Here is a 15,164-nt window from a genome sequence, read left to right as displayed (position 1 = left end):
CACCAAAAAAATATCCAAAGTCCCAATTTGACATCGTGATTAGAATCTAATTTAACCAGACCGTTTATTTGAAAATTTTTATCATTTTCATCACTTTTTTGGGATTTTTGAACATTTGTATTACATAAATCCCGTAAGCTTGGGGTAAAGGGAAAAAATTGGAAACAATACGCAGCGTATAGGGCCATGAGCGCGTATATGTGGATCACCTTTTCAGCCTTTTCAGTCTGAACTCCACTGTCATGTCAGCAATAAACCTTAAATTCAGATATTATAGTACAAATGAGCAGCGTATAAAGCAATGAGAGGCGTATAGGGTTTAATGCTCCAACTACCACCTTTCTAATACACCGCTCATAGGGCAATGAGGGGCATATAACTTTACTTTTTCTGACATAATTAATGCACTCAACCCCTATACAACCCTCATTGCCTTATACGGGGCTGCTGGGGGGTGTCACTACTTTTAGACACACACTCTCTCTCTCTCTTTCTCTCCTTCTCTTTTCTCCACCTCTAGCACCACCTGCTACAACAACCGCCTCTTCTATTTTTGCATTCGTACCACATCTCACCTCCTCAACTCGTCATACGAAACATTAATACCTCCCGTCTCTCTTTGCACTTACCGGTACAGATCTCATCTCTCTTTATTGTTGTGCACTCACGTGTACAGTATCACCCATCTATCACGTTTCTTTCTCTCTCCCTGCACCTCACCGGTATAGACCCGATCGATTTTGCACATGAAATCCTCGATCCACTCCACACACACAGCCCTAGAATCTCACGCCCCTCGATCCACTCCAGCATCCCAACACCCACCATCGATTTCAGGTCGATTAGCCGTCGATTGAGGCGCAACCAAGCTCCGACATGTGCCACTGCATGTCACCTTCACCATCGTCGTGGTGGCCGGTGGTTGTGGTGGTGGAGAAGAGATGAGAGAAAAGAGGGAGTGTGTGTATATATAAATGTGTATAAATGTGTACATATATCTATGTATGTATGTATATATATATATATATATATATATTATAATTAATTTCATTTTTACTATTTTTTTCATCGCGCGTTGCGGCGAAACCGAGTAAATGGTAATGAAAAACAAACGTGATTTGAAAATAAAGCATGTTGTTTAGAAAGTCAAACCATTAGAACAATTTAGTTTATTATCGTACCGTTTTATGATACCAAATAAATACTTTATTTTGAGTACAACTTCGGTTTTAACAAAACTTTTAAGGGAATGTCAGGGAAAAAAATCAAGCACAACTACGTAATTAAATTTTTAGAAAAAGGTTATAAACGTAAATTATTAAAGAAATATAAATTAATAAAAAATAAATGCGTGTATATATTATAATTATGATTATTTTTATTGTTTTTATTTAAAAGAAAAAAATAAAATAATTAAAATAATTGGGTAAATTTCTAAAATCATCCCTGAGTTAACGATACATTTTATTTGGGTTTATAATTTGGATAGAAATGGCAACAAAATCATTACGTCATGTGTCCATATAAAATGTAACTAGCAAATTAGCACAAACCTTTTGGACGATTTTAGCATTTTACTCTTTAGTAATAAATAAAGGTAAGTAACGTTTAAATCCATTAATCCGGTAGTAACTTAATATTCTAATCTTTCTTGATTGTAAGACCAACTTCATCGCATGCTCGTATAAGAAATCAATGGCCAACGTGGAAGAGAGAACAAGGATGAAATTCCATCTTCACAAACGGGTAATAGCAAGGAATGTACATGAGAGACGAGGGGAGAGAAAGGGCTGATTGTTAGCTTTTCGACATAGAGGAGAGAGGTCCCTGAAATTTATTTCATGTAATAGAGACTATCTAAGTATATAGTTTATATGCGGGGATAATAACTAGTTAAATTTTTGAAACTGCATAATCACATTGTTTTTGAAAGAAAATAGTTACTAATTGCCGTATCTTCATTTAAAATCTGTTGCCATGCTGGTCTCGGTCAAAGAAAAGAGGATAGGGTTGTCCCTAAGAATCGAGGATCCTGTACGAATAGAAAAAATGAACACCTAATTTTTGAGCTGGGGATAAAATATATGGGTTGGTCAAAAATGGTTCAGGTCAATATAAGGTGAATACATACGAAATCAAAGTTAAGTAATTACATGTTAACCTAAATAATAATTAAAAAAATCAACATAAATATACAATTAAACAATTTAACATAAAGTAATTGAATCATATCATTTCAAAAAAGAATATGTATATTAATATGACTGTATGAAAGTATATTATAATTTGTAAGTGAGTCTCATTTGGTTATAAAAAAAAGTAGACACCATTATATATAGAGTTTCATGTACAAATAGGCTTATCGAAAGGCATGAAAAAATGTAAAAAAACGTGGTGGCATTTTCGTAATTATTTATTTGTAGAGTAATTATCAAAATTACCCTACAAATGATCTTGTAGGGTAATTTTGATCTTGTAGTGTAATTATCAACATTACTCTACAAGTTTATCAAAATTACTCTACAAGTTTATCAAATAACATACAATTCAAAATTACCCTATAAGATCATTTGTAGAGCAATTATCATACTCTACAAAATTACACACAAGATCAAAATTACCTTACAAGATCAAAATTACCCTACAAAATCAAAATTACCCTACAAAACAATTTTATAAAATTACCATACAAGATCAAAATTATCCTACAAGATTATTTGTAAGGTAATTTTGATAATTACTCTACGAGTAAATAATTACGAAAATGTCACCGCGTTTTTTCAGAAAAACTTTAAGTTCGTAGGTTTTGTACGTCAAGGTATTTGTATTTGATCTTTAGTGTGTGTGTGTGTATATATATATATTGTTGACGAGCAAATATGAATAGTAACTTTATTTTTATAATAATAAATAGCTTTTTAATATTGTAATAGTTTATTATTATATTTCTTTTAAGATTTAACATTTTCTTATTTTATTTTACTGTTTTTAAAACCATATATTTCCACTCTCGTTTATTTTTTCTTTAATTAATTCTTTTTCCCTTTTTTATATATCATATTTTCTTTATCAGTTAATTTGATATTTCTTTAATAACCTACGTATTTGTTTCAAAAAAAACTTAAGTATGTCGTTGTGTTTAATTTTTTTCCACGATATTCCGGTATGAGTTTTGTTAAAAATGAAGTTATATTCAAACTAGAGTATTTGTTTGGTGTAGTAAAATGGTATGATGACAAATTAAATGAATTCTGACGGTTAGGCTTTCTAAATAACATGCTTCATTATTTTCAAATAATGTTTGTTTTACATTATTATTTTCTCCGTATCGCCGCAACACACGACCTCAGCAAAACTAGTAGTAATAAACATTGGTTAAAAAGTCAATTCTTTTCAAGTTTATTCTGTATATTTAATTGGACTTTTTTAACGGTCAATAGAATCAATTTGAGCACTCTCAAGGCACCTACTGGACCAAACGCAGTACTCTCAGAGTAACCCGAGTCCACCATAAATTTCGCAGAAAACCCGGTAACACACCCGCTTGTAGGCACGACGGTGAAATTACCGTTAAAACCCGTTTGGCTCAAGGATCGATACCAGGATTCTTTGGGTCTCATATCATTGTCCACCAGTGCCAATCTCGAGCACTCTCGGGGCACCCACCGGACCAAACGGAGTACTCGGAGAGGAACTCGAGTCCACCACTAATTCCGCGAAAAACCCAGTAACCCACCCGCACTTTAGGAGGAGACTAACGTTCATATCCCTTAGTGCACCCAACTCGAGCCCACATTTGTCAATTGGCCTAATAACCCTTTCCCAACATTACCCGACTTAACTGGAAAGTATGACCAAGAGTTTGTGTTATGGTGTATGGTCATCACAGTTCAATGTCATAAACAATTCTCTTCCTTCTTAAACTTCCACCATCACTTTAGGAGGAGACTAACGTTCATATCCTTTAGTGCACCCAACCCGAGCCCACCTTTGTCTGTTGGCCAATAACACTTTCCCAACACACCCAATCCCTTGCCCCGAAAAAATATTCTTCTAAAAGCCTCAAGAGTTTCCAACACCGCTTTCGGGGCTTTATACTAAGAAAAACCAAGACACTTACAAGGGAATTTACCGATAATAATGTTACTAAAGCCCAACCGATAATTTTTTGCTTTCCATTTTGAAAATATCCCCTTCAAACAACCAATCACGCTTTGCCAATGCCTCACTTGGTTCATGTTCGCACCGACGAATAAACCAAGACACTTACAAGGGAATTTACCCACCTTGCAATTTATGGCATTGACAACATTCGTGACCAATAATTCATTCACCCAATATCGAAAAAGGCTTGATTTTTCGTGACTTAGTTTTAGCACATAGATCAGATAAAAACACCTCATTAGTCTAATAATATTTTGTAAGTTATTTTCACCCCATTTCCCCATGAAAAGTATATCGTCCGCATACATTACATGTGTCAAACCGGCTCATTGTTTGGTAGTTTTATCCCAGAAGGGTATCTTGAATTCCAGTGATACCCTACACTACCTATGAGCTGGCCCTTAGACCAGACATGTTTTGTAGTTTTGTTGTAAATGTTGCAGTTACTATCCGCTGCAACTCTTTTTTACAAAATTCTAGAATCCCATGTTTGATGTAGATGACGCAGTAAGAATTCCAAAATCTCCTATCGTCTAATGTGACAGTTAAGTCATGATATCTCTTTGGTTGCGTGACACACTTTTTATGAAGGAGATGTTGCGGTTATCAAGTGTGAGATGACCCTTACGAAAACATTTCGAAAAAACTCATATAATTGAAATATTTTAGCATACCTATTGGAAAAAAGAATGTTCTATAAAATCCGTAAATCAATGTGACATCAAATGATGTATTAAGAGCATCTACAATGGTTAAACATGATCCATCAATAAACCGCCTAGCTAGCATGTCACGTTATTTCAAACCATCACCACTCCAAACCTTCACTTTATCCTCGAACAATAAACTACTCTAAACCTCCACCTCATCACCTACTTTCTAATTTTATTTTATTTACATGTATTTTGTATTCATTTTTTCAACTTATGTATTAATTTTCGGTATTTATATATTGAAATAAAAATAAATTAAGAAACTAGTTAATCCATAAAAAATAACACAAAATTACAACAATTTTAAATGAAATCCTAACTTACCGTAAAATAAAATAAAAAAAAAGAGTAAATTGTCATTTTAGTTACTGAGCTTTGACTAAAATTGTCATTTTAGTCCAGATAGTTTTTTCTGACTTCTAATCCCTAACTTTTGTCATTTTTTGCCATTTACATCTACCACCACCATCTCACACCACCCACCCCATCACAACCTTCTATCATCGCCACCACCTTCTTGCACCGTCACCACCCACCCACCCCACCCCACCACCATCACCAATCATCATTTCAACCACCACCGGCCACTTTTCCGCCACCCACGTCATCAACCAACACCACCACCATCATCGTAAACCAGCAACAACTGCCATCATCTTCACTATAAACCGGCACACCACCATCCCCATATCATTGCACCTGCAAAAAGAGAAAGAAAAATGTGGTTTGACCAAAAGTCACCTAAGTTAACTAAATTTTTTTAATAGAGTTAGTGGATTTGATGAAAATGGCAAAAAATGACAAAATTCAGGGACTAAAATGGCATTAAAAATGTCCGGATAGTCCCTGTGTTTTGCCCATTTTTCACCTTTAGTCCCTAACTTTCTAAATTACAGCTATAGTCACCAACTTTTGCAATTTCGTTCCCGGATAGTCCCTGGTGCGGATAGAAGTTAGTTTTTGACGTTAAGTGGATGTGAACTTACAAATTTACCCTTACTATTAAAAATCACAATAAAATATTAAAAACAAACCTAATTGATTATTTTAAAGAAAGTGAGTCCACCTTTTTCCTATCCCTACCCCACCCCCTCTTCCCTTTATATAATTCCTCTTTCTTTGTCTGCAACAATCAACCCACCACCAGTCACCACAATCGCTTTTGTTCTGTAACAATCGCTTTTGGAACCGCAGGTTCAGTTTGATCAGAAGAAGTTTCCGGAATAGTTTCCTCGGCTTCTTCGAAGTATCAGTTTCTTCCAGAATCATCGAAGTATTAGATTCTTCTTCAGGGTTCTTTAATACGACAGTTACTTCTGTATTTTTACAAACATCGGTTTCATCAAGGCTTTCAGGTGTCTTCACGTTTTCATCGCTCCATTTGCGATTACTATCCGTTCTATTAGGGTTTTGTTCGGAAACAATGGCTTCTGGAACGGTTGTTATGGTTTCATCATAGGAAGTTTCCGGAACAGTTTCTTCAGGCTTCTCTGAAGTATCAGTTTCTGAATGTTTCTTTGATGGGTCAATTTCTTCACATGTATGGATTTCTTCAAGATTTTTATGTTTTCCTGCTGAAGCGGATTTTCTAAGGGCTGGATTAATTTCCATTTTTTTACTTCTTTTTCAAGATTTTGTATGTTTTTATTGATTTTATGGTCGGGAAGAAGCGTCGAAAGATCAACGGTATGGTGGTGGTGGTGGTTTGATTGCGGTGTTGGTTTAAAATAATAAATTAGACTTTTTTATATTTTATTGTGATTTTTAATATTAAGGGTAATTTTATAATTTCACATCCACTTAACATCTAAAACTAACCAACATCCGCACCAGGGACTATCCGGGAATGAAATTGCAAAATTTGGAGACTATAGTTGTAATTTTAGAAAGTTAGGGACTAAAAATGAAAAATAGGCAAACCACGGGGACTATCCAGACATTTTTCTCGAAAAAAATAATTGATTTCATTCCTATGATATTTTCCTTATTTACTTTTAGCACCGGTTTACTCAAAATAGTTTTTCATTGATTACAACATGGACAGAGTGAGTAGCCTATAAATGAACTGGATCGAACTGAATGTGTTCATGTTTGTTCATTAATCAATTGAACTTGTTTACGAAAACAACTAAACAAACACAATTTAAAAAAAAAAACATTCTTGATCCCAAACATCGGGCATAATCACCTTGTTAAGCACTTGATATAATAATTATAAACATAAATACCCCAAAACAAAGACACAAGTTTGTGATAATAAGCATAAACTTAATGAAAGGGAGTAAACAAATACATTACCGAATATTCACAAATGCAATCAAACGAACACGCTATTTGTTCATGTTCGTTCATTTAATTAATCAAACAATATTCTTTATTCATGTTTGTTCATAAACGAACGAACGTAAACGAATTTCCCGCTCAGTTTGTTTACGGCCCTAGTAGTGAGAAAATAGAAAACATGTTACTGATAGTATTTAGTAACAAATAAAATACCAAAATCGTCTCTAAGATTTGGGCTAATTGGCCTGTTAAATCTAACTTTTATTTTTATTTATTTATAGGTATCTTGACATCTGACGCTTTGATTTTATTGTCATTTACAACCAAATGACAAACCCATTAAATGTATCGTTAGCTTACAAACTATTTTGGAAATTTACCCATTTATATTTCTATTTTTTAATTTTTTTACCTACAAATTAAAATCAGAAAAATAATTACAATTATAATATAGATATATACATATACACACACATACATATGCACGCACTTATTTTTTAATTTTCTTTTTTAACATTGAATAAAAAAATAGTAAAATTAATTATAACATATATAAACATACACACACAGTGGAGGGTTTAAATGAGAAGAATTTTTTTGTAAGAAGAAAAAAGAAGAAGTTTCAACCAATAAGAATGCTTCATTTTACTTAATTTAATATTTGCATTTAATTTTAATATAAGGGTATATTAGTAAAGTTACATAAATCATTAATTTGTATTCTTCCCTTTTAATAAGTAACTAAATTAAATTTATAACTCTTTTTCAAAACATATATTTTTTCCAAATTAAAAAAACAGCTTAATTTAAAGTGTAGAATAAATTAATAGTTGTGTAGGATAAATTACGAGTTGCGTATGATATATTTCGAGGTGTGTAGGATAAATTTCGACTGTGTAGGATAAAATTCTATAATGTGTAGGGTATATGTAGGAAAATTTTGATATGTGTAGGTTTCGTAGATTATATGTAGGATAATTAATGATTAGTTGACTAATTAATTAAAGAGAGAAAAATTAATGATATGAGATATAAATGAAATAGTATTTTACTAATATGCACTTTCTTCTTTTCCTTCTCACGTTAAATTTCTTCTAAAATGAACTTTCCCATACACACACACACATATATATATAGACACACACACACACTATCTCTCTCTCCTTCTTTTTTCTCCACCACCACCTGCCACAACAACCGCCTCTTCTATTTTTGCACCCGTACCCCATCTCACCTCCTCAACCGTCATACAAAACATCGATACCTCTCGTCTCTTTTTGCACTCACCGGTACAGATCTCATTTCTCTTTATTGTTGTGCACTCACAGGTACAGTACCACCCATCTATCACCTCTCTCTCTCTCTCTCTGCACCTCACCGGTACAGACCCGGTCGATTTTGCACATGAAATCCCCGATCCACTCCACACACACATCGCTAGAATATCACGCCCCTTGATCCACTCCAGAATCCCAACACCCACCACCGGTTTCAGATCGATTAGCCGTCGATTGAGGCACAACCGAGCTCCGACATGTGCCAAAACCACTCTAGGACTCTCAAAAATCAAGGTCCTATATAAGACATGTCATGCAATAAACATCAACCTATAACAGCATCACGTACTACCCGCTAACCCTTTCATCCACGTAATAACAAGGAGTTCATAAAACTCATCAATTTGTAAACATATTGACGCATCTATTCTAGCCCTAATAATACGTGCTTTGGTCTTCGTCATCATCGACTTAACAATCCTAGTCTTGGGTTTGATTAATCAAGTATACTTGGCGCCAATATATATACCCTAAAACAAAATGCGATGATTCAGTACGTTGCATTCATTGGTAATTGAAGTGTCAATAGAAGCAAAGCAACAACTGATAATTTATCCTTCAATTTCATATATACGGATTTTTACTCCACACCTATGGAGATTTAGATATAATTAATGATTTTCCGTTATGATTGTAGTATTAGTCTCAACACCATTAGCGAACGAATTTTGAGCTTCACAGGAGCAACAATATGCATCAATGGAAGAGATGAAAGTACAAGTGGAATTTTCATTTATGCACTGATTGATATGGAAACTGTATAGACACAAAACTGGTGATTCTTTACAACTGAGCTATTCTTATGATTTTATCATTACATATCAATAAACAAATTTAAGATGAATAAACGAGTTAAAGATTCTTGTATCCGTCCTCGTAGCTAAAAGGTAACGGCACTGATTTCACAGCTCTAAATTTTCCAACATTGTTCAAATGCTCATTCTCCAACCTGAATTCATTCACAACAAGGTTATTAATTATGTTTTCATGATATTCATTTTATGTATTTCATAATTAGGAATTGAACTAGACCTGAAGAAATTCCATATGCCACGTCGAATGATCTCCAAACTCGCAAATATTGCAGTTAGAGCATTTTTATGGAGGAAAGGAAGTTCACGGAAATCCATTACAGTTTGCATCCAGGCAAGTCTCAGTATCACATTCAATACCTGCAAATTAACTAATTAAGATCTAAAAGGATAATTGCATCATTGTTATTTGAAATAGTAGATTGCTCGTCCGTAATACCATTGCTATGAAGTAGATAGATCTGCTGGGCAAGATAAGCTTGTCTCTCAACCATGGATTCTCAGAATTCCTAGATAGCAGACCCCAATCCATCACTAAATCCCAATAGGTACTGAAAATTGTTGCAAATCCTGAGGTAGATGCAGATATGACTTTAAAGGCTATTCCTCCTTTTTGACTATAAATGGTCCTTGTAACAAGAGCAACAATGGTTGAGAAATATTTGAGTCCGTTCAGAGCTTGTGTAGAGTCGCGCCCATCGTTCCACCGTCGTATGCACTACACATTCACACAGACAATAATTAACAAACATGAATCTTATAAATGTTATATTTAGGGGGTCATATTGTAGGAAATATACCTGTAGGAGTCGAATCCAATATGGTATAACTGCAATAACTATAAAAAGAACATCATAAACTGTGCTATTGTTGCAGGTTTCTGCATTCCTGTGCTTGAAATCTCCCCATCCATAGTAGCATACATAAAACTGCAGATTCCTCAATAACTGGACCTGAAGCGATAACAAATTAAACAAGTCTTAGTTTCTCAAACTAAGTGCGATCCTAATTATTTCCTAGGTGTGTATTGAATCTTACCTGACTAGTAAACTGGTCGGCCAAGAAGAAATCAGGGAGAGTGACCGCATAAAGTGGAGCACAAATGCAATGCCATAAACAGACTAAGAGAAAGAAGCGGTTTGCACGATAGAAGATGTCAAATGGACAAATGGTTATCAAAATAACAACCTACAAAACAAAGTTTACAATTAAATTAACACACATGCATATAATTTATAAACTAGTGGTATGTGATGTATCCTACATGATGCAGTATGTAGTGGTCATATCTAGAACTAGAGATGGAAATTATATTTCATCTCCAACAAGTCAGACGAGTCGAAATTCACACAAAGTGTACTTTTAATGCATAAAACTTCATAAATCATTTCATTCAATAAAACTAGAACATTAAATACTAATTATCATTTCTCACACTAACTGTTCATAAGCAACTAGCTTCTGGACAGCCCACCCATTTTGTTCTACACCAAAAACTACTTTTTTTTGACCTGTTTCTTGACCCACCCATTTAACTAACTTTATCTAGACCTATAGGGTGCATGAGTGTGGTCCATATACAATATTTATTCATCATGTGCATACCTCAGAAACAACTACTCCATAATCCCATATTTATATATATATATAATAATACAAGGGTAAAGAGGAATTTCTTACAATGACTAAGGCCAGAGGGAGTAATTCGGTGAATGTTTTGTAACTTTTAGTTTGTGGATCCAATTCCATTTGAAGATTTGAGAGTACAGCTGCAAGAGTGAGCACTGATAGACCAAAACCGAGGAGTAGAACTTCTTTAAAGCCCAATTCTGTGCTCGGCTTAAATCCAAATATAAATGAGTAATTGACACGATAGCGTGCCCAAAAATATACATTTCCACCATACATCAGTATATGTAACACCAGAAATCCAAACATGCTGTACAACGGAAAGATTGTGTTCATGTACTGAGTTCGACCTTGACTCTTAAGAAGATCTCTAGCATGTACGCTTACAATAATCGCCACCGTAAGTGCTAATGACAGTCCAAAGAAGCAACCTGAAACCGAAAAATACATTAGTGAAAGTTGTACTTGTACTATACAAGCCAATAATAGGTCCTTGTGGCCTGCATTTATCATGTAGGGTGCCGGTAGCTACTTACCGACAAAAAATGTTATCCGGTGCTTATCTCTTTTAGCTTTGGGCCTTAAGGTGTCCATTCCTTGATGCCGATTCCCATTACAAAAATGCTTTATAAATACTGCTTCGACTCTCTCTATGAGCTTAGAAACCTGAAGGCAATTTTATAATTTGTTAAATGTCAGTAACTTAACCGTTTTTCAAATGCCACATCAGCTAAAATCTGTAAAATGGTTAAAGTTACAGACATGTAACAAACATCATAGTAACATACCTCATCAGATTGGCTCAAGTATGATTCTTCAACCATCTTCATGTAAGCACCCGACGCATTTCTTGATGTTATCTGCAATAATGATTTAGGTCAGCAGTTGAACACCTGGATGTACACGCGTATGACAAAAACCAAACATCCCTAACCTTATCATACTTCTTCATTATCTTGGAGAAGGCCAACTGATTCAGGAACCTGGTTTTATCAAAAGCAAGACACAGTTCAGTTATATTTTGGAGTCAAATGTTTATGTCAGTATATAAAGTGGTTGATCAATTCTTACGCGTAGTTCTTTAGAAACCGAAGCTTCTCATGGAACTCAATAAAGGCTTGCTTCAACTTTTCTTCTGCAACTTTAACTTCACTTTTGTTGAAATGCAGGTTTGGATTTAAACTTTTGAAAACATTTTTCATGGTGGTTATCGGTGTTTCAGGGGCGACGTTGACTTTTACGTGATTTAAAACTTCTAAAGAAGCCATCTGGTACCCCTTGGCAACTTCTGTTCTCTTTGGTTGTTGGTCTTCATGAATCACCTCCAATGGAATTGAACCTAAAATTCATCCAAACTTAGTATACATATTTTTGTTTAAGTTGCTGTCATGTTTTTAACTAAATTAATAACTACCTGTGTTTGTTCTGTTGATGAAGGGAGACATAGCAGCAGCAACCGCAGCAGCGGCAGTGGGATTGGTAACTTTAATTCTAAGAGCAATGAGAGCATCCATCTGTTGACTCAGCTCATCAGCCTGCTTCACCACCTCCTCAACTTTACTTTTATAAAACTGAATCACTTTATTAAATTCATGATCAAGTCCTCTAAAGAATACAAGCTCAAGATCTCCTCCTTCCTCTGACGACCGAAGAAAAACAGTCTGGTAACTCTGAACATCTTCCCCTTGTTCTTCATCTGCTTGCTGCATTGCACTCACTAGAATCACTTCATCTTCTTTATCCTCTTTCGGACTATTATTACCATACCGACTAGTTAGTCCGCTGAAAGCTCTAAAAAGGGACACCCTTCTCTTCAAAGAAGCCGCCTTGGACGGCGGTGCTGGCCGTGAGTTCACATGATTATCCGGCAACCGGGTCTGTCTCCGGTGGAAGATCAAGATCTGTTTCAAGAGAGTCTTGAGGTTGTTATAATTCATATATGCTTCTCGCCATTCAGGCACCATCTGTGATGCAAATTCTTTTCCAAACTTCATTGCTGGTTGGTTTTGTAAATTAAAACTTCAGATTGAAAAGATACTGTGATGAATAAGTGTTGAAATGGAGATGAACTTATATAAGCATTGGTTTGATGGTGTATTCAATCTTTTCACATCGTATTCTAAAGTTTGGAACGAGCCAACCTGCTTCCAGGCTTCACTTTATGGCGTGTTTTAAAGAATGGATCAAATAGAGTTGCTCATTGGGTCAAGCTTTTTTACTGCAAAAAGACAGAGAACATCTCTATTGACTTCTTCCGGTTAATTATTTAATCTTGTTGATAAGTACGTACAAAATTTTGTTACGTTTTGAACAAGGATTTAGTTATTTTGATTGTTACATTTATTTCTTTAATAATGGAATTTAACGCATGTTCTGTATAATAAACATACTAGGTTATAACCCCGTGTATTACACAGGGTTGAATAAATAAATCTTATATATTAAATAATAAAATAATATATCTTTAAAAATCTCATTTATTATACGGGTTGAATAAATATAATTTTATATATTAAATAATAAAAAGTTATATCTATAAGAACCATATTGTATGGGTTGAATAAATGTAATTGTATATACCAAATAAAAAAGTTACACCTTTAAAACCACATGTATTACATGGGTTGAATAAATGTACAATTGTTTACCAAATAATAAAATAATACATCTTTAAAAAACCTCATTTATAACACGAGTTGAATAAATGTAATTTTATATACCAAATAATAAAAAAAATTACATCTTTAAAAATATGCGCATTACACGGTTTGAATAAATGTAATTTTCTGTACTAAATAATAAAAAATATATATTTTTAAAAAACCCCGTGTATTGTACGAATTAAATATATCTAATTTTATATATCTAATAATAAAAAGTTATATCTATAATAAAGCTAATTTTATATCTGTACTAAATAAAAAAAATTCGTAAAATCTATTTGATACCAAACTAAACAAAACGTTTAAATATAATTAATTCGAATAAATAATATTATAAATGAGAAGGAGATTAAACTAAATAATAATTAGAGTTAATTGCCAAAATCGTCCATGAGGTTTGGGCATCTTTGTCATTTTCGTCCAATTTTGGACGAAAATGACAAACATGCCCAAACCTCAAGGACGATTTTGGCAATTAACTCTAATAATTATCCATAAGATATTAAACTAATAATATTTAGTAGCAGGATTATCTATAATATAAGATATTAAATAAATAATATTTAGTAGGAGTTATCTATAATTAATTAGAAGAGATTAAATTAAAATTATAATTATCTATAAGAGATAGTCTAATATAATGACAAGTGTCCCAAAAGTGGTTTATTTTATTATATAGTATAGATTCATCAAACGTGGACCCAAGATTTCAAATCTTACTTGTTAATGTCGAGATCATTATCTTATATTCATTAGACTGAAAGGTATGGGGGCCGGCTGAGGCCCGGCTAGTGTAACACCCTAGTTACTAATTAACGATTTTGTATGTAATTACCAACAATTAGTTGTGTAACTAAGACAACACATATTACAAAAATTCGGGTTTATTAAAACTTTTACAAATTATAATTTATTCTACATAACGTGATCGAAATTTGTTGTTTAAAATTTACAACGTGGCAAAATGCGGAAGCATGTAACTATATCGTGTTCGGTCCTTCGTTGAGCTTGATCGTCTTCCGGCATCCAAAAAGTACCTACATTTCATAAAAACATGAAATGTTTTAGTCATACGGGATTTAATATGTATCTAAACGAGTCCGGGAAACAAAACTGATCAAAAATACATTTTTGTTCAGGGTCCACCGTAAATTACGGTGGCTACCGTAATTTACGGTAGCCCCTGAATGTTTATTCCTCCACCGTAAATCAGGAGGTTCATGGCGTAAAGTTATATGGCCTACCGTAAATTACGGTAACTACCGTAATTTACGGTGGCCTCTGCAGAATTCTCCAAGTTTGCCGTTTTCTAAAACGGCAACGTTCATAACGTTTAATCCGTTTGTCCGTTTGACCTACCGTTTCTTCCTACGTGCTTGTAACTTGATCCTCCATCATTTGGAGTTAAAATCCAGCGTCCGGATTATCAAAATTTAAGACTTTTAACTCTTCGGCTTATTACCCTTTTTACCAACTTTTGACCCGTTTGTGATTTCATCTAACAACCTGTCTGCGGTCCCTATTTCTTTTGTAAACATAACATTGTGATTGTTTCCTATTTGT

At 34.0% G+C, this 15,164-nt stretch overlaps 1 protein-coding gene across 1 annotated transcript; it reads right to left on the bottom strand.

The window, feature by feature from the left end:
* Window positions 1–9,208: 9,208 nt before the first annotated feature.
* Window positions 9,209–13,095, bottom strand: LOC110879157 (phosphate transporter PHO1 homolog 9). The gene is made up of 12 exons (XM_035977760.1): window positions 13,080–13,095; window positions 12,353–12,975; window positions 12,010–12,277; window positions 11,873–11,921; window positions 11,727–11,798; window positions 11,475–11,604; window positions 10,990–11,369; window positions 10,348–10,497; window positions 10,110–10,262; window positions 9,749–10,027; window positions 9,530–9,669; window positions 9,209–9,446 (listed from the first exon to the last, which is right to left on the bottom strand). The coding sequence occupies exons 2-12, from the start codon at window positions 12,930–12,932 to the stop codon at window positions 9,350–9,352; spliced, it is 2,298 nt and encodes a 765-aa protein (XP_035833653.1). The 5' UTR covers window positions 12,933–12,975; window positions 13,080–13,095; the 3' UTR covers window positions 9,209–9,349.
* Window positions 13,096–15,164: the final 2,069 nt, after the last annotated feature.

The sequence above is a fragment of the Helianthus annuus genome, chromosome 9 (genome assembly GCF_002127325.2).
Source record: "Helianthus annuus cultivar XRQ/B chromosome 9, HanXRQr2.0-SUNRISE, whole genome shotgun sequence".
NCBI lineage: Eukaryota > Viridiplantae > Streptophyta > Magnoliopsida > Asterales > Asteraceae > Helianthus > Helianthus annuus.
This window is presented reverse-complemented; position numbering and strand designations above follow the sequence as displayed.